Source organism: Cuculus canorus, chromosome Z (genome assembly GCF_017976375.1).
Source record: "Cuculus canorus isolate bCucCan1 chromosome Z, bCucCan1.pri, whole genome shotgun sequence".
Classification (NCBI taxonomy): domain Eukaryota; kingdom Metazoa; phylum Chordata; class Aves; order Cuculiformes; family Cuculidae; genus Cuculus; species Cuculus canorus.
Genome location: NC_071441.1, coordinates 23,467,613 through 23,486,632, shown reverse-complemented (window position 1 = coordinate 23,486,632; position 19,020 = coordinate 23,467,613). Strand labels below are relative to the sequence as shown.

Sequence of the window (19,020 nt, the reverse complement as noted above, 5' to 3'; positions counted from 1 at the left end):
ATTTTCATTACACTGTGCATGTCTAACACTCTTTCTTTGTTCACATTTTGCTCTAAATGAAATATAAAGGCAGAGTGGTAGCAGCAGAGGCCTGAGAGAGATTAGTCTCTTTTTCCTTTTACTGCCTTCTGTTAAGCTCCAAGGACAGGTGCTGTGTGGCTTTGTCAAAGTAATGCAAAGCTGCTTCTGGAAGGTACACTTCAGTCGCTACTGGAGAGACAGCCTTTAAGAAGTGCAGTAGAAGGCAGTGTCGCAGTTCACTAAATGCTGGAACTTATTTGAATGATGCAAGAGCATTATACCGGCTGCTGTGTGGAAAGAAGTGAGTTTGATCTGTGGACTGCTGAGCATAAGGTCTAAACTACTTAAATCTCCTTTTCATTTTCTTTTTGTTTCCTTCTGTTCTTTCTTTTGCACTCTGCATTCTTGAAAGTCTAGGGCAGAGGCTTTGAAAGTTAGTCTGCCTTTTTCTGTCTCAAAATGAGAAAAGCAGAATAGAGCTATGACCTAGTCATTCAATGACTTCTGATTCTTGAAGAAGAAGAAGACTGAGAAACTAGTAAGGAAGTCAATTATTGTATCACACCATTCAATTTCTGGAATAATAGCTCCATTGTAACCTGTACTAAAGTAATAGTGAGATAGGTAAATATTAAGAACTTACAGCCAAGAGTTTGCTTTGTGTGCCTTTCTAGAATAAAGTCATAGGATCAGACCATAGAAAATACATGACAAGTAGATTGTCTGCTGAAAATTTTTGTGTAAAATCAAGTCTACTCCTCTGTACAGTCTTCCATCTGCTTTTTGTACTGTACAGATTGTTTAGAAAGATCTATTTCCTCCTTTAGGCTAACTGGATTTTAAAGTACAAACATTAATGGGGTTACATCATATCTACGGAAAGGCATGCCACTTAGTGCACTCCTGTAAGTTTGTGAAAGAAAATGTCAAATATGCTAACAGCCCTTCCAGTGTCTGTCCATAATTAGCACCACTCATTCCAGGGAATGTATGTTTGTAAGACAGGAAAAATGCTATATAAGATTTAGATAGTAATATTATTACTGGCAATCTACTGAGCAAGTGACAGAAAGACACAGTGTGCTGACCTGCTGCTCATGTCATACACGTGCCAAAGATGATGCCTGTAACAGGAAACTGATAATAGAAACAGACAAAAAGCAGAGGAGCTGAAGTAACCTAGTCCTTCTTAAAAACAACAGCTCACATTTAGTCCTGAGTGAAAGGACAAAACCACATTGGATGTGAGGTTATATCATAAACATGATAGTCCTTTCTCAGTGAAAGGTTTGCAAAGCCACTCCTGCTTACAAATTTGTATGAGGCCAGGCTGGGGAGGTGGGTGAATTCACAGACCTCAATAGTGTGATAAAAGACTTGCAGAATTTTTTTTGCAAAGTTCAAAAAATGGATGAATTTCACAGAGCACAGCTGCAGTGATCTATATATATTATTACAAACAAGATAATAGTGTTCATAAGCAGAGATGAAAGTGAACAGGAGCTGGCAAAATAAATATTAGCAGAAACTGAATCCCACTAACCTCCTGTGGAACATTTGTGATATTAACCCCCTGTGCACCCGCAGCAGACCATTCACAGAGGGAGGCTGAGCACAAAGCTTGGTGATGTTTAATTTTAATTTAACACAGCTTATCCAAGGGAGACCATACAGCTCCATGGCATGACTGAAAGGCTATTGAAGAGAATACGAGTGCACGTGTGTGGGTGAAAGTATGTGCAATTATAGTAAAAACAAGGTGTCAAAGTGAAGTGATCTGGTTTTAGGCTTATGGTAAAACAAATGCTTGTATTCTGGGTCACATTATGTTGGTGTAAATCCAGAGAAAACTCTTTTCATAGCACTGTTTTTTTCTGTGCTTAGAAATCAGAATTTGTCTCTTTCTCATGCTCTTCTGTGGCTTTCTTTTTGTATATTGCCGTGGCATTCACTTTGAAAACTACAGTTCCCAAGAAATTAAGAATTGTTTTTAAATATTTTAAAATTAAGAAAAAAAAAGAAACACACTAAACACCACTCACACTCAAATAGTAACATATTTAATATTTTATATTGCTTCCCTTTAACTGTTTTAGGGCTGTAGCTATGTATTGGCAGATGAAATTCACCTCAAAAAATTCAAGTCTGTACCATTCAGAAAGACACTTTGGGAAGCAGTGTGCTGTCCTCTTCTAGGAGACTAACAGTAGCCTGAATCAACCCATTCAATAATCATCTTGAGTTTACAGCTAGCGTGAGTCAAATTGTGACCCTAATCGCGAAGCCAATGGAAATGCATTGGTCCCAGAATTTCAATCTATAAATGTCAAATATTCTTACTGAAATATATTCCCTAATAATTTAACAGATCCTAGGCATCACTGAAGCCTAATTTCTTGTGAATCTCTGAGGTATTTCAATTATTTTCTTTTGATCCCCAGAGTATTTCCTTTGGAAAGTCAAGAGACAAAAAAGTAGCCTCTTCATATGCAAACATAAGTAAATCCAACACACAGATTGAATTTCTTCAGCTGCCCTTTAAAGTCTCCTTTGTGATAAAATGGTGATTTTTTACATGAGAGAGCTTAGAAGTAAAGAGTAAGTGGACATCATTCACTGAGAAACGGTCTTACAAGCAGACCTTATATGATCTTCCTTTCTTTAAGTTCCTTCTCTCCTTTCAGAAAACAGGAGAAAAATACAGTCTATTTCCCAACTGGGTATCAGTACCGTATATATAGTGTGCATCACAAAATCTCATGAGATGTAGAGAGGAAAATCCCATGTAACTAATCTTGTTTGACATATTCTAGCAAGGGAGGTGTAAACATGGGTGTCTATATGAGCAATTACACCAGTCTGTAGTATTCCTTTCTTTCTGCTCTGTTGTACCCAGAGTGCAGAAGTAGAGTACAGCATTTCTAGCTCTGTAGAAGCTGGCTGGTATTTGCTAGTGAGAACTACAAACAAGTATAAATGCTAAATATTCTTCTCCTATGACATTTCTTCCATTGCTTTAACTTCCTGATTTTATTTCAGCTGTGGGCCTAATGTGCACCAAACTTAGCACCATTGTCACTGTGTAGTCATACTCCACATGAATTCACTGGCTGTGTGTAAAATAAGCTGTCAAGCAATTTTTTTTTTCATTCTTACTCTAGCTTTTCTTATAGGTTCCCTTGGAACTGAAGACATCTCCATCCTTTCTCCCTTGTTCCATTATTTGGGGAAATTGTTGCTCATCAGCATTAACGCAAGTGAAATACGTGATGGTGGAAGAAAAGGAACTGTCCTTAAAAGCCGTACGCTCCCTGGAGAGGTGACTCAGAAGCTTCTCATTATTTGTGCAAACTCAGGTGATACAAACCTGTTCACACACAGTTCACTGTGATTATTTGTCCACTTCTGGCTGAACTCCTCATAGTCCTATATGTGCCCAGTGAATAATCCTCAGCGTCGTATATTTTAACTCAGGAAATCTTCATCACCCTTAGGCCAACATGTTGTTTAGTATCATGTGGGTTATAATTCATGTACCTTTTCCCTTCTGCCCTGTAGCAGTGAGTCTGATAGAACAGGGTCCTCTACTAAGAGTAGCATCTTTTGCTTATTCTATTCACAAGATCATCTTTAATAGACTCTTTGTTGGTGGGGTGGGGAACTGGACAAAACAAGTCACATGCTGAAAACAATAGTTTCATTATATTGTAATGGTGAGCTAGTTCAACTTTTAGCATGTGGCAATAGAGGAAGAACTCCTGGGCACTCCCTTCAGAAACTAAATCAAGGGTATTTCAATTTGCAGTCCCTGCTTCCTTTTCCACAATGAGACACAGGACAATAAGAGGGGACATATTTCTCTTGCAAGTTAACTCAACATGCAATATGCAGAAGATTACTCAAGCTCACTCAGGGCTAGCAATCCACAGTTTATTGATCTCACCCTATCACTGCTTACATTTTTTATTCTTTAATTTTCTTTCCTTATTTGCTCATTAGTTCAAGAGATGGAGGAAAGGGGGAGGGAGTGTTAGAAGATATAATCATTTATAGGTTGCACTGGAAGAGGAAAATCGGGCAGATACATTGTCAAATAGCAAGCCCAGAGTAGACACTAACCGTCCAAATTTGTTCTAGGTGCTTTGCTGCAGCCCACAGAGCACACAGATCTGGCCAGCCTCATAGCCCTCTGCTGAGGTTACTTTTCTAGTCAGTGGTTTCTTGCTTTGCCCATGTCGTTCTTGCTGTGGAAGTATCATTTCTGCACTTCAGACAAGGCATAGCCAAGTTACGAAAGAGGCACTTGAGAGACAATCCCACTTCAGTAACTAAGAAATGGGTCCTGCTTCTTCCCTGTTGGCAAGACAATTACCTTTGCATGCTTACCATATCAGTAAGTAGAACACAGCAAGAAGTCCTGAGGAATTAACAGATGTGTAAATGTTCAGAGATTAGTGGTTAACAATAAAAAGCAGATACTTTTTCTTTGTGCTGTTAAAAAGAACTAACAAGGGTAGTGACTGTGATTATTAAAGAAGCTTTATCGAGGGCAGGGGGTTGCAGAAGTGTCTTTTTCAAAGAGCTGCTTAATTCCTCTTTTTTTATCTTATTTCAAACCTCCTCACCTTCTCAATATTGTTACCACATGTTTTTTGAGTCTGCAGAGCTTGGCTGAGAGTAGTGCTGGGAAATTTGTTCAGAATGAACAACTGATTTCCAACATAATAAGTAAATGAACACAAATTTAACTTCATGGCATTCAATATTAACTACTTTCCAATGCTGAAATAATGGCCTGCAGCCATCTCTGCAGTGTGCAGGGAATGGTTAGTCAGCAGCTAAGCACAACTTTCTTTAACCACTATGCTATCAAAGGGAAAGTGGGCAAAGATTGGGAATTTTAATGAACAAATGGCATTCCTACAGTTTGCAGTTCAAAGATAAGTAAATAATGAATAGCTTGAATGCAAATTACCCCTAATTAACTTTGCTAAGTCTGTTTTTAATAAGGATAGATATGAAAGAATCACTAAGTCTATAATATAATACACACATCACAAACACTGAAGCAGTGATTTTTTTCAAAGGGTGGTAAGTGGAAGGAATGAGAATTTTTTAGTGTCCTGGATAGCAGCATCTAAGTAGTTTGAGAAACAAATCATGAGTGCCTGCTGAGTTCAGGAAGCAGAAGCGTCAATGATAGCAGCACATGCACTATTATACTTTGGAAGATACCACAAAAAAAAAAAAAAAGAAAAAAGAAAATGATTGCACTATGTCCCCAGTCCTCAAGATTTCAAACAGCAGAGCCCACACCAGAGGCAGAATTAGGAGAAAGCTCAGTAGACCTCAGTACAAGCTAAAGACCTGTCTTTTCTGTCTCCATCACCTTCAGCCAATGTTGGGTGTGCAAGGAATGCAAGATAAGGCCCTGAAGGCACAACTCAATACAAACAAAATAATTTGAAGAAGAACACCCACAGAGCGGGCAGTAGTCCAGCACCTGGCATGCCTCACAGAAAGGTAGATTTTCTGAAGTTTTCTGAAGAAGGGGAAGGGTGCATATTCAAACATATTAACAGAACAGCATGAAAGAGAATAGTTCAAATCTAAGTAGAGTTTATCTATGCTAGAAATCAAATTAATGTTGTATTTCTATAGACTCTGTTGAGAAATGGGCAATAAGCCCCTGCATTTTTAGGTAACTGGTGCACACACCGGGCTGCAGCTATTCTTGCTGATTTTAATGAAAGCATGAATATACTGGCATAGAAAAGGAGTCCAGACAAGAAGTACTTTGGAGCAGGGAGTCAGGCATTTTTCTGCACTCTACAGCCCTCAGCGCACAGATGGTTCTGAGTGTTGCACAAGTCTGATCTCCACTGTTCTTTATTCAGGAATTACCACATGAACTCTGAGCATGAGGCAAGTATGTTTTGTAGAGAATTGTGATTATGTACAGCTCTGCATGAGTGCTAGCTATGAATTTGATGATTACTATTGTATTTGTGGTGTACACTAATGACAAATATAATCCATTAAAATGAAATTGCAGATCAAAAATAAATACACAATATGGTTGTAAAAATCTTGTGAAAAATCTGTTTATTAAGTTCACTGACTTTTGAGTGCTTGGTTTCAATACCTTACTGTTGCAATAATAAAAATATTCCTTCAGGAACCTTGTTACTGGTTCATGGTTTAAAAGAAAAATATTTCCCATCTCATCTAGCTGGTAATTTCTGGGCACCCCATAATCCAGAAGCCCCAGGTTGAATTACAACACTGAATCCTGGGTTCAGGCCTGCCTGGTGAACATGGCTCATGCTGTTTTTACATACTTGAAATCTTTCCAAACCCACTTCTCCAAAGAGATGCAAACATGTAATTCCCTTCATTATTACTGCTGCAGAATGTCTTTGCATTTTGACAACATTATTCTCCAGATGAATATCACATTACAGATGGACCTCTTGGTTTTCTATCTTTGGTTTGTCAGATTGTAAATATTAATATTTTTCTCTTTTCTTTTCTTTTCTTTTCTTTTCTTTTCTTTTCTTTTCTTTTCTTTTCTTTTCTTTTCTTTTCTTTTCTTTTCTTTCCTTTTCTTTCCTTTTCTTTCCTTTTCTTTTCTTTTCTTTTCTTTTCTTTTCTTTTCTTTTCTTTTCTTTTCTTTTCTTTTCTTTTCTTTTCTTTTCTTTTCTCTCCTTTTCTTTTCTCTCCTTTTCTTTTCTTTTCTTTTCTTTTCTATACTTTTCTTTTCTTTTCTCTCCTTTTCTTTTCTTTTCTTTTCTTTTCTCTCCTTTTCTTTTCTCTCCTTTTCTTTTCTTTTCTTTTCTTTTCTCTCCTTTTCTTTTCTTTTCTCTCCTTTTCTTTTCTTTTCTTTTCTTTTCTTTTCTTTTCTTTTCTTTTCTTTTCTTTTCTTTTCTTTTCTTTCCTTTTCTTTTCTTTTCTCTCCTTTTCTTTTCTCTCCTCTTCTTTTCTCTTCTTTTCTCTCCTTTCCTTTCCTTTCCTTTCCTTTCCTTTCCTTTCCTTTCCTTTCCTTTCCTTTCCTTTCCTTTCCTTTCCTTTCCTTTCCTTTCCTTTCCTTTCCTTTCCTTTCCTTTCCTTTCCTTTCCTTTCCTTTCCTTTCCTTTCCTTTCCTTTCCTTTCCTTTCCTTTCCTTTCCTTTCCTTTCCTTTCCTTTCCTTTCCTTTCCTTTCCTTTTCTTTTCTTTGACAGATTTTTCTCCTCTGGCATTTTTATGCTGGATGACCAAAGTCCACAATCCATAATAATTTGGTTTGTTCTCAGATGAAATGAAAACAAGACCCTCAAACGAAAAACAAACCAGACAGGTTTGATGGCTATGTGGAAATATTCTCAGATCTGAGTTGCCATGCCAAAAGCCTGGTCTCCACATTTACTTTCTTGTCTGTTGTTTAGGACAAAATAAGTCAATAAAAGCACTTGGGACTGGGAAAAAGAATACTTCATGTTTGTTCTACAATGAACCCTCCAGATGATTAAGAAGGGTCCTACACTTAGTTATGGTCAGCCAGCACAGAATGTTTTCATGTATTGGAGAACACATCCAAAGGGACCTTAAAATTTGAGCACAAACATATTGGAGGATCCTTACCCACCCTCACAGGCAAATGTCAAACTAAAGGCCCCAGAGAGTCCACAAGAACAGACTTCAGAGAGATTTCTTTTGCTCCGAGAGAGGAGCACATCTGGCTTAGGGTGAAAAGAGAAATAGTGTCATCTGGGCAAAAATAAAACCATTCTCCTCAAATGTGTCCTTAAAAAAATAGGAGGGAGGAAAAACTAAAAAAAAAAAAAAAAAAAAAAAAAGAGTAATCATGCAGGAAGGGAAAGAAAGTTCAGGGCAAACCAAAATCTTGTAATGTTTTAGGAGGGCTTATTAGAGTGAAAATTAAGTGCCATGCAGAGCTTTGCCTCAGTCCTGATGTCTTTTATTCAAAGAGCCATCACCCTGTAAACCCACTTTAACAACTCCCTTCAGATGAAATGTAAAAATTAAAGACATTTACAACACAGCTTAGTAGCAGATGTAGTTTTACTGTGGGGGTTTAGATCAAATGGCGATGTAACCCCACCAAAAGGGGTTATGGCTCTTATGAAAACCTCTCAGCAGAAAAAAAACTGCTTGGATATCTGACAAAACATGGAGTTCTATTTTTGCTTTGAATCTCATTTCACATTGTCAGATGGTCTTAATGTTTTATTTACCTCTGGAAGACAGGAAAAAAAATGCAATTTTGTTCCTGGATAGTTTTCCTGTTTCATACTCTTTCTCCAGCTCTGTGTTAGGGTGTAGCATAACACAGACCTTCTGCTGGGTGGAGGGTATGAAGTGGAGGTAGGTGGGAGTTTACAGGGCACTTGCAGTATGACAGACCTCAGTAGGATTGCCTGAAGCGGTCAGAGCAATTTATTACAGAAAATCGAAACAGTCTCTGCGTATTTTTCTTATTTTCCTCACAGGTAAGTCTTTTTTAGTAGATCTTGCAGAAAAAGCAACACAACATAAAGGGCAGAAAGTATTATAGTGCTGCACTAGTCTGTATTAAGTCAAGTAATTTAGAGTGCTGGCTTTCTGACTTACCTCTTTGTTGTAATTGCCCCCAGCAGTGTCCTTTTCAAAACAGTGCTGTCCACATACAGCATCAGGTACTTGATGCTTGCTTATGTCAAAGTCCACTTTGATGTCTCCAACTCTTGGTTGAGTTAAGGTATAACTGCTATATAGAAATGATTTTTCATGGCAAGATGACATCTGATGCAGGACAAAGAGAAGCTTAGAAAAGTAGGCAATCACACTTTTCTGGTTGATGAGTTGTGTGGACAGTCACATAGGAACAAGTGAATTTTCTGCTGTGAAATCCCTGAAGCCCTGGTTGAAGTTCTGGCCAACAGGTATCTGCCTGTCTTGCAAACACAGTGGGAGTCTTTCTGCTAGGTGGAATTGGTTTTAAAGTACATTCCCTAGAAAGGTAAAAGGATGGGGAGTGGACCTGCTTGGGAGAGGAGTTTTAAATATCTCAGTGATATCTACAAAAGCCTAGTTTTTGTCTAGATTTATTCGTTTAAGAAGAACTGTGCAAAATGTAGAACCTGTGAAAAAATGATTTTCTCAAAATTTATTTAATGAGGGGCTCTCTGAAAGGTAGGAAAAAAAGAAGGCATAAAACACCAGCAGGGAGAATAGTGAGAGAACACTGTGTCTGGTATGATTTCTGTCTTTGCATGTGGCAAAATGATTTGTTTTCTTTTCATGATTAATTAACAGTTCCCTAGAATAAGTACCTCAATTACAGAATACTATGCTGTCTTATTTCTCTTACTATCAATTTCCATTTTGCTCCACAAAAAATTTTGTGTGTGTGTATGTGTACACTCCTTTTATGAGACATGTAAGTAATGGAAAATAACTTAGGAAAATAACATATAAGATACCCAGTTTGTTTGGTTGATAGTCCTTGCAGGGCTAAGCTAGGATCCAATGACACGTCACAGCACAAAAGCTCAGATGCAAGAATAAGCCAGGAGGCTCACTCATGCACCCCGGCAAAACTGTGCTTTCTGCAGCTGAGGGGTAGAGGAAAGAGGGATTCCTCTGCCATATTTGTAGTTCTCACACCCCAGCAGCTGGTTGGGAGCCAGTTCATCCCACAACACAATTAAGAACAACCTTGGGGCTGCTTTAACAAACAATAGCCCCCAAGGATTATGCCACAGTGCACACCCCTTTCCTCCCCACCTCCTGGCCATATCCCTGAGATGTTTTCTGTGCCAAGAGCTGGGAAAATTCTCCAGGGAAATTCTCAGCTGGCTTGTTGAACCAGTGGCATGGTCCCTTTGCTATCCTGAGACACAGACCATTGTTGATAATTTTCCTATTGAAAATATGCTATTTTGCCATTCAAACTGCTCAGCAAGTTTAAAGAAGATGACAGTTTCTACAGAAATCTTCTGAACATAACAGTGAAAATGTGTTTAGTTCAGATATGATTATAACCTTTGTAACTAGGACAGTGGCTACTTGTAAGCTAGAGATAAATATTATTTGGCCAATTGCTATGCAGTTGTTGTACCTGATAGGGATATGCCTTAAATCTGACAGGTTAACAATTCCATTTAAGTACTGAGATCCTTACTCCCTCTTCCTAGGATAGTAAGGATAGCAAGGAAAGATGTCTGCCACAAAATCCTGCAGTTCTTGTGGATGAAGTTATCCATCTATTCTTCTCTTACCTCAGAGACATCTCATGGTGTTCTGATTTCCATATTCTCAAAATCCTGGCTACTGTGGCCAGATTAAGATTGTGTTCCAAGAAAGTCTAGTACTCTCACTCAAATAGTGAAAGCACAGAATTCCAAGTAATGATAAATCACAGAGCAGGAATGGAGGTTTTTGCTGTCAGGTGTGGAACCTAAAAGGCTGTCTAGGAAAATAATACTTTTCTTACTCCTTAATTTAGTGTCATGTTCAAACGTGTTGTTTCAGGTTGGTTTAGACTCCAACTACCCTTCTGTTCTAGTCCAGCATCTAATGCAACAAGGCCCTAAGAGCACAGAAAAAGCAATGAGCCTTAGCCAAATGTAGAGAAGAAGCAGTTTTGATAAACACCTACCCAAGAACAACACTGTCCATAAAGCATCCTGTTCTGTCAAAGATGTTGAAAATTCCCTGTTGCCTTAAAGAGTGTGAGAGGGAGACTTTCTGAGAGGCAAAGGTTCTTTGTTCCTGAACCAAAAGGCACCACATGAGGCAGAAAAGGGTTACCTTCTACTCCACGTTGATCTCAACAAATACTTCACAAAGTCGCTCTCACTTTGTGGCAGAATAATAGATCTTGAAGACCCACACAAGGATGGGAGAGCAGAATTTAGTTCCAGGTTATACTTCTGGCTCTTATTATAGCCACCGTGCAGTTTGTCCTCAGTTTCCCCAACTAAATGAATAGAGATGATAATTATCTCCACATTTCACAGAGCTAATGCTGTAACGTTTGTGAATGTTGTGATACTCTTAAGTGAAAGACTCAGAAACACATGAGGTGATGGTAGTATGTTCCATGTTTCAAAAATAAAAATCTCTAAACACATCTGTATGTTGTTGTGGGGGCTCTGCACTGTGATTCCAATATATAATGGCAAAGGTCATAGCTAGAATGAGTTCACAGTGATTTAAATGCTTTGCTTTGTCTCTCAGTTTGCTCATAGGGACAGCCTGGCTGCTTTCCGTAGGTTTATTAAGTGGCAAATGCGCTCAAAAATCAAGGAGGAATGAAGAAGGGGTTTTTATGTGTTTGTGTATTACAGCATGGCAAGTACAGCATTCATCTCCCCCATTCCAAACTGCACTGGATTTAAGATTAAGCACCAGTGATAAGTGCTGTGTTTTCATTCTTCTTGTATTTAGACGAATGTGCTTTGTCGATTAAGCATCCCTCCCTCATTCAATCTGTTTCAATAAGCTATGCTGTGCATGGGTCTCTGGGGGCCTTCACAGGAGAATGCTTTACTCAGTACCCCAAGAAGCAGCAGCTGCAGATCCTCTGTGCAACATGGAAGGGTTTGTAATTGTAAAAATGACAGTTTTCAACTAATGTCAGTGCCTACGGCACTTCTGTGCCAAGAGGAGAGGAGAGAAAGCATCATCTACACATTTCCAAATCTTATACATGCAAAGAGTCTTGGAGGTCTGGGAGGAACAGATCAAGTCTAAGACAAATTCATTTGCTTATCTGCCCACTGGTGAGATCAGCTTTTCAGGCCCTGGAAGAAGTTTTTTAAAAGTAGCCAAAACAATTAGCTGTGTATCTAGTCACTCCTGGCCCTGGGTCAATGTGCATTTTCCCCCTTTCTTCCCCAGGCCTCAATTGTCACCAAAAAAAGCAGAGAAGTGTTTGGAAATGTCATTCACCTGCAAATAAAATGGTATTAACTAGAGAAATCTGAACCTTGGAGACAACCTGAACACTTGAAATCTGTACAAGATGTGAGAGGCAGGATGTTTCTTGCAATGTAGCCTATTTTGGTCTCAGTTACTTGACAAATGGAGAAAAATTTAAGACAAGAATTGTTGCTTGTTTTCCTTTCATTTTAATGGAGACTTCCACAGCAGCCAAACCTGAAATATGGGATGTATATCCTTTTGGACAGGAGACAATACTAGCAGAGGTGAGAGCAGATACCCGATGACATGAAAAGTGGAAGGGTGGGGTTTGTTCTCCTTATACAGATATCTCTGGGCTTCTAACATCCATATACTCTAACTGAAGCAGCACTTACCTTCTTGGTCTTCTACATTCTCCAAAACATACAGGTAATTTTAAAAATGTAAAGCACTTCAGAAAAATTTTTCTTGCTTTCTCGTCACCAAGTGGAACTTGCTCAGCTCATGCATAGTTAAACTCAACAAGGGCTGGCATGGCATGTTGTGTCGAGTGGAACCTTTGAAGAGATGAAGAATATTAAAGCTCTTACTTAGTCTTGGGGCAGTGTCATTGCGGATCAATAGTCCTTGAAAGTCGTATCTAAAGTTTGAACTCCGTGTAAGAGCTGACACCATAACTATAAGCCATTTAGGTTTATTATTCCTCCTAATTTTCTTCATTAAAACAGCAAAAGGCCGTTAATACACTTATTCTCTGAGCACAGAATACTTATTTTACTGATAGGGCATTAAGGAGAAAGAAATGACTGTCACGGCGTATCTCATAAAGGAAAAGACAGATTTCAGTCACTATCATGGCTCGAGAGAAGGGACGAAAGCAATGAAAAGAAATACAGAGAGAGGAATGAAAAATTGAAAAACAACCCAGATCAGACACTAGTGTGTTAATGTAGTCTGTCTGAACATGTGATACCAAAGGGAGGTGCACAAATCTCAACCCTGAAAACTCAGTGGGTAGAAAAAAGCTGACTATTTAAGGCTCCTGCAACAACTTCAGTACATCTCAAGACACAGCCTGGAGCAATATTTTTATATATATATATTTATTTATTTTAAGATTAGGTACCTATTTTAGTGTTTAGCACGTTGCTTTTAGCATTTTGAGACTGGCTCATGTAGCAACACTACACACAACCCCTGCCATTTCTTTGCATAGTAGTCTTTAAAAAGCAGACATGTCAGCCGTGGGCACAAGAAGAAAACTTGCACTCACACAAGAAAATGGATATGCCTCAGTAAGCAGTAACAAGGGCAGATGTGAAGCATTTTCCCTCGGAACCCTTCCAACTGGAGCACAAAATGGAGGCAAATATGTTGGATAGGCTGCAGCTGCTGCTTCTGTCATCTAGGAGGAGTAATTCTTCACTGTGGGTAGGGAAAGTCTATAAGGAAAAGGCAGACACAAAGTTGGTTTGAGGACTAGAAGAGGGCTGCTTTGGGCAGTGAAGTGGCTTTCTGGGGCTCTGAGATCCCGCTGAAAAACTGTTTCAGATTTGTAGCCATGCACGGGTGCACATCAACTAAACACGGACCCATGGATAGCACTAAAGATATCTTCTTTGGTGACTGAGTCCACCCCTTTCTGAAAGGATTTCCCCTCCCTATGCACTATAGTAGTTAAAGTGACGATAAATAATAACCACAGCTCTGGAGTGGCCACTGAACACATGAGACACAAGTCCAACAACTGTTCCTTTTTTTAGTAGATATGTAAACAAGGTTTCTTACAATTCTTGTGGCTGAAAATCTAACCTGCATGACAGAAATATCTCAAGCATCACTCAAAGAAGAAAGGGTGTTCCCAATAATTTTGGAGCCAGAGCCAGTGGTGGCCAGGGCAATGAGACTTACCTATTCAGAAATGGTTCTAGAGTTGGCAATAGGCAGCAGAAACACAGTGGACTGATGCTTGTGAAGTTAAAGCTACCAGAGGTTTGCAGCAGGCTATGATTTAAATGCAGATATGGTGGTTTGCAGTATGTTGTACAGATCCAAATCCCCACGAACCTTACCAAATGTGATACTGTTCTTTACCAACACCTTTTTCCCCATTTTGTCAGGGCTAAATATTTGCCAACCTCTAACAAAATAGAAGCACAGATAAAAATGAGGTGAGTGGAGCTGTTAGTTCAAATGCTGCTATTTGAGAGCCCTCATAGCTCTGGGGAAATAAGTACTGAGTATGTAATCCCAGCAATGACACTGAAGGTAAATGGACTTAGGGATTTTCGTCATCTACTGAGGTAGCAATAACAGCAGTGACAGGGCATTTTTATCCCCACATCACAACTGGTGAAAATATTTCATCTGGGAAGCACGGCTTCTATCACATAATTTGGTCCCAGTATTTTAGTGGCTAATGTTTCACACTGCTTGTGATCCTCACCTGAATCATGGCTGCAAGGTGTCACTCCACTCCAGATTCAGGAAGCTTGGGGTATAAATTGAAGCAAATATATCCACTATCAGAGAAACATGTATTATTATTAAAGCTCATTCATCACACACTGAAGTAAATACCTTGCATGGGGGAATTGGAATCATTCTCAGTGAACTAGATCCATCACCTTCTAAATCAGGTACATCAGCTAGTGAATCAAATGCATCACCTTTGAATTAGATGGACTCCCGATTGAATTAGATGCATCACCTATTGAATCGAATACATTACTATTGAATCAAAAACTGTATGTCACCCAGTAAATCATGTAAATATTACCCACACTGCACACTGAACAGCTGCATCACCAATAAGTTTAACAGATGACATGTTAAAGCTGCTATAACATTTAAACAATTACCGTAAGGGCCAAATCCAATATATCAGTCACCAGTCCTGGTAGAGAAACTTTTCAGAGCCAGTAAAAATACCATAAAGAAGTTTTGCATTTTTTCTCATATGTTAAATCTAGAAATTAGTAGGCAAAACTAGAAGGAATAGGAAGGAAAACAAAAAGCAACTCAACAATATTGCCAATGTAACTTACAGCAACAGTGAGATGCTGATATATGAAGGCTTAAGGTACCGTGACTGTTCCAGAACACTTTTAACCATTGGGCCACATGGCTCAGAGAGAGCTGAAACCATTGTTTAATACAGTGACTATCTTCCATCTGTCATAAGACTTCCAACCTTGCCAGCACCCAAGGGGTGAAACAGTGACCACTAAATGCAAAGGTTTATATATTTATATATTTGTTTGGAAAAGCTGTATCCTTAGGGTTGGAATAGATGCTGAGAGTAGCATCAGATAAAAACTGACAACATAAGATCAGCTGTGCTTTAATACTGAAGTGGAAACTGAGCCACATTCAAACCTCAAAAGATACAATCTTTTATGACTTGTATGTTTGCAAGTGTCCTGCAGTGTTTTAAAAATGGCCCTATTATCAGATGTTTTGTGTAATTTTTATTGCTTCCTATCTGGAATACCAAGTAGTGGAAGACATCAAAACATTACACCTCCTGGCTTCTGGCCCTCTGATATGAACCTGGGTAGCCCTGCTCTGCAGTTCGGCAAAATGAAGAAGAAAGCTTTTTAGTGAAATCTTTCCCCTTCCACCTTTCTTTATGTTGCACCAGCCATACAGTGAATGTATCAGAGCTAGATGGAAGAGTTACTAATTTTGCCACTGACTGGCATGTTTTGGCAGAAGACCATATTTACTTATGTGCCTCAAGTTATCTGGAGCGCTGTAACCCTGGCTAGAATGAAGCACAGAAAACAGGTACACCCAAGAGCACCCCATCAGCAAAATATATGAGAGCTGGGTCTGTACTAAGCTCTCCGTGTAGTTTAGAGGAGTTTCCTTGATGTTTCTCCCCATAGAAGAGAAGCACAGAAGACCAGAATAAAGACTGGGGGTAGACAAAGATTCACTGCAGGCTGGGTTAGTAAAAACGAGAGGGAAGAAAAGGGAAGACATCTCACTAAGGGTATAAGTAGACTGAGATACTGGAATATTAAAATTTCTGGTGACCAAGATCAGAGGCTCTTCTGTCCACACTCTGGGAAAGGGTGAAGGAAAAGCAAATACAGAAAGTGTGCTGAGCTGGAGAGAAGTTGACCTGCAGGAGTTAACTATACGCTGTCTGAAGTGATCATTTTTATCCAATAAGAGCATCACTGTCACTATCAGTTCAAACTTGCTGACAGTGAGGCAGTGTGAACATTCCCTTTCCATGGCAAGCAACACTCAGGATAATGCTAGAAAGACCACAATGCATGTGAGTGTGCAGAATGTGTTTTCTGAACATGCACAACATCTACCATCCTTCAGATAGTTTAAGTTAGGCTCACTGTATCTTGTTTTCATAACCATTGCCATACTTTAGAAAAAGAAAAGTGTGATACTCTCCTGATAAAAATCCCGCTTATAAGTCCTTAATGAGAATTACTTGCCCTTCCCATCCTTTGTCTTCCTTGTGACAGTCATAGTAAAGAAGTAATGGGAACAAGACATCCAAATTGCAGTGTCCAGTCGTCTGTAACAGACAGAAGTTGCATGCTCTACTCCTTAGCCTTTGAAATAGACTGAGGGTTTTTTGAGTGGCTGGTTTTTCCACCTTTTTTCTCTCAGGTTCCCAGGGCTGTATGAGGGGAGAACAAGAATCAGTCAGCCAGTCAGTCCAATTACAGCACATGGAGACTACTGCTGTCTTTCACAGAGGACACGAGTGAGAAACAAAAAAACCTCATTTGTGCGACAAGAGTTACAGAGAGAAGAGAACGAGACTACAGCAGTACGTCTCTAAAAGTGGCCTGTACAAGATGGGGGTAAGCCTCTATCCATTATTTCTACTAGATGTGGGGAAAGCTTATATTTATATTCCTCTTTTGCTGTGTGCTATGGAAATGTCTTCCCTGACTAAACATTTTTGTTCTTTGTACATGTAGGGCCTTGACAGGCATTCCCTGGCATATCAAGAACTAGCAGCTTATCCTGGTGCCACCCTGGCTGTCTGTGCCATCTCTGGGGTTAATCTTACTGCAGAGTCAGCAAAATGGACAAAACAGGGGGTGTGCCGATGCCTCAGCTTCTTCAGTTCACAGCCTGAGGGTTTAAATTAACACACCAGACAAGGACTGGATCACCTGAGGTATGAGCATGTGTCCTTGCAGCTGGAGGGGTTGATTGTCTTTTAAACTACAAATAGACTTATGAGATATTATCTGTCAGAGTATTATTGTAGCATTTGATTAACTTCACATTGTCTGCACAAGCAGGTCACCAGTAATCTACTCTGGTATTGTCTGTTCCCACCCCTTGAAGCAATAACCACTGAGAAATACTGTAGTACATCCTCTATGTATAGTTGTTATGTAGAGCTGTTCACTTTGCAGCATATTGTATTGGATTCAATATGGGCATGATTTAGTAGATGATCTCTTCGTCTAATGCACAAGGGAAGCCAACTGTTTCAAAGGGTGACTTACAGTGCTGAAGTCATTAAAGGTTGTACATGATTTAGAAGGCAAGCTTGACACCTCAGTATGAAACACTCTATCTACATTGCAGTTCCTTGTGCAATGTGTTTACTTCAGTCCATGGATGGATATGTGTGCACACCTTTTGGGGTGTGTATGTGTGTACCAGGGAGACCGCTGTTAACCATACTTAATAGGCACAGCAGTCTTTATGACTGTTTGCTCTGCATAGAAGCTTTGTCAGGAAAAGCAAACTAGTAGGCAGGACACTGAAATGGCATGTAGGATCACTCCATGCTTAATGAAACACAGTGCTTTCTGTTATCAGGGATAGATATCACATGATATAGACACTGCACTAAAAAGAACTTCAGAAAGATGATAACTGCATTCTCAGTACTGAGTTCATTTTGTCCGGGCAAGAGTAGTCTTGTCTTTCAGCTCAAAACTCACAGAACTCAACTGTATCCAAAGGTCCTGCTCTCAGTGAGACCCATTATGAACAGGTTCTTGAATAAGGCTGATCAGTAGGGATAATTCCTGTTTCTGAAAACATGTGCGTGCTGGGGCGGTTTCAGGATGGATCACGTGCTGATGATGATTTGCATGCAGAAGATAGTTAAGTTCAGCCAGTACAGACACGTTCTCCCAGCATCAGTGCAGTGTACTGTGCTGGATGTTCAGGGGAGGAGAAGCCACAGGATTATTCTACCAGTGCACATCTAGGCTAGACTTTGAAATGGAAGATCAAGAAAAGGATAATATAAACATGATTTTTAGGAACTAGTGGCTCTTGTCAGAAGATAATTCTTCTTGTGGTTGTGGGCAATTCAATTTCTGTTTGCTTTGTTTTGCTCTCTTCTGTCTATGAGATAACATATACAGTACAGAACATATCTTACTGAGGCTTTATGGTATCTTGCGGACCAAAGACATTCTAACATAATTCAGTGCCAGGAAGAAACCGAAGCTAATAATGTTGAAAATAGTGATTCAAATTAAGCAGGATTTGGCCTCCAGCAAAACATCTGTAAATGACGTGGTGAGATCTGCATGCTAATCACCTTTTACCAATGTGAACTATGTACTTAGTCCAGCTTTACATGAGGACAGATTTGTAGAAACCTTTCATTTAACTGAGCTGCTCTGAGTTTATCACAGGAGAGTTAAGTAGAGACTACTACATGTACTAAATTTACACACTACGGAAGGTGTACAAATTGAAGAAGAAACACAGTGTTCCTATAATTAGCCTACAGAATTTTCTACTTTCTCATCCTCCCTTGTTGCTACACACCTTTCTTGTTTTTATTGTGTGATTATGTGATTTATAGGATAAAGGCAACTGCATTTGCAGTGCTATACTTAGTGATTACCAAAAAAAGAAAGTAAACATTCACTTTCCTTGCCTACTTCTTTATCTGCAGGTGCCCCCAGGAGAAGAGATGTGGAAATCTAGAAGTCCTCTTGATATTATACTGCTTGTTGCTTCTTAGAAATGTTTCTGTAAATGGGATGAGCCATCACTTCCTATTAGTACAACCAGCCTTTTCAGTGATGACATTACACAATGGGAAGATGGTGATTACTTAGAGTCATAAG

The 19,020-nt window shown here is 39.2% G+C and overlaps 1 protein-coding gene across 1 annotated transcript in view; it reads left to right on the top strand.

Annotated features, from left to right (window-relative positions):
• The window catches only part of BNC2 (basonuclin 2), a 356,783-nt gene extending 353,528 nt beyond the window's left edge, over positions 1–3,255 (top strand). The window contains exon 6 of the mRNA XM_054053491.1: positions 3,195–3,255. Coding sequence (XP_053909466.1) covers positions 3,195–3,210 — 16 coding nt within the window. The 3' untranslated portion in view covers positions 3,211–3,255. The remainder of the gene's footprint in view (positions 1–3,194) is intronic.
• Positions 3,256–19,020: the final 15,765 nt, after the last annotated feature.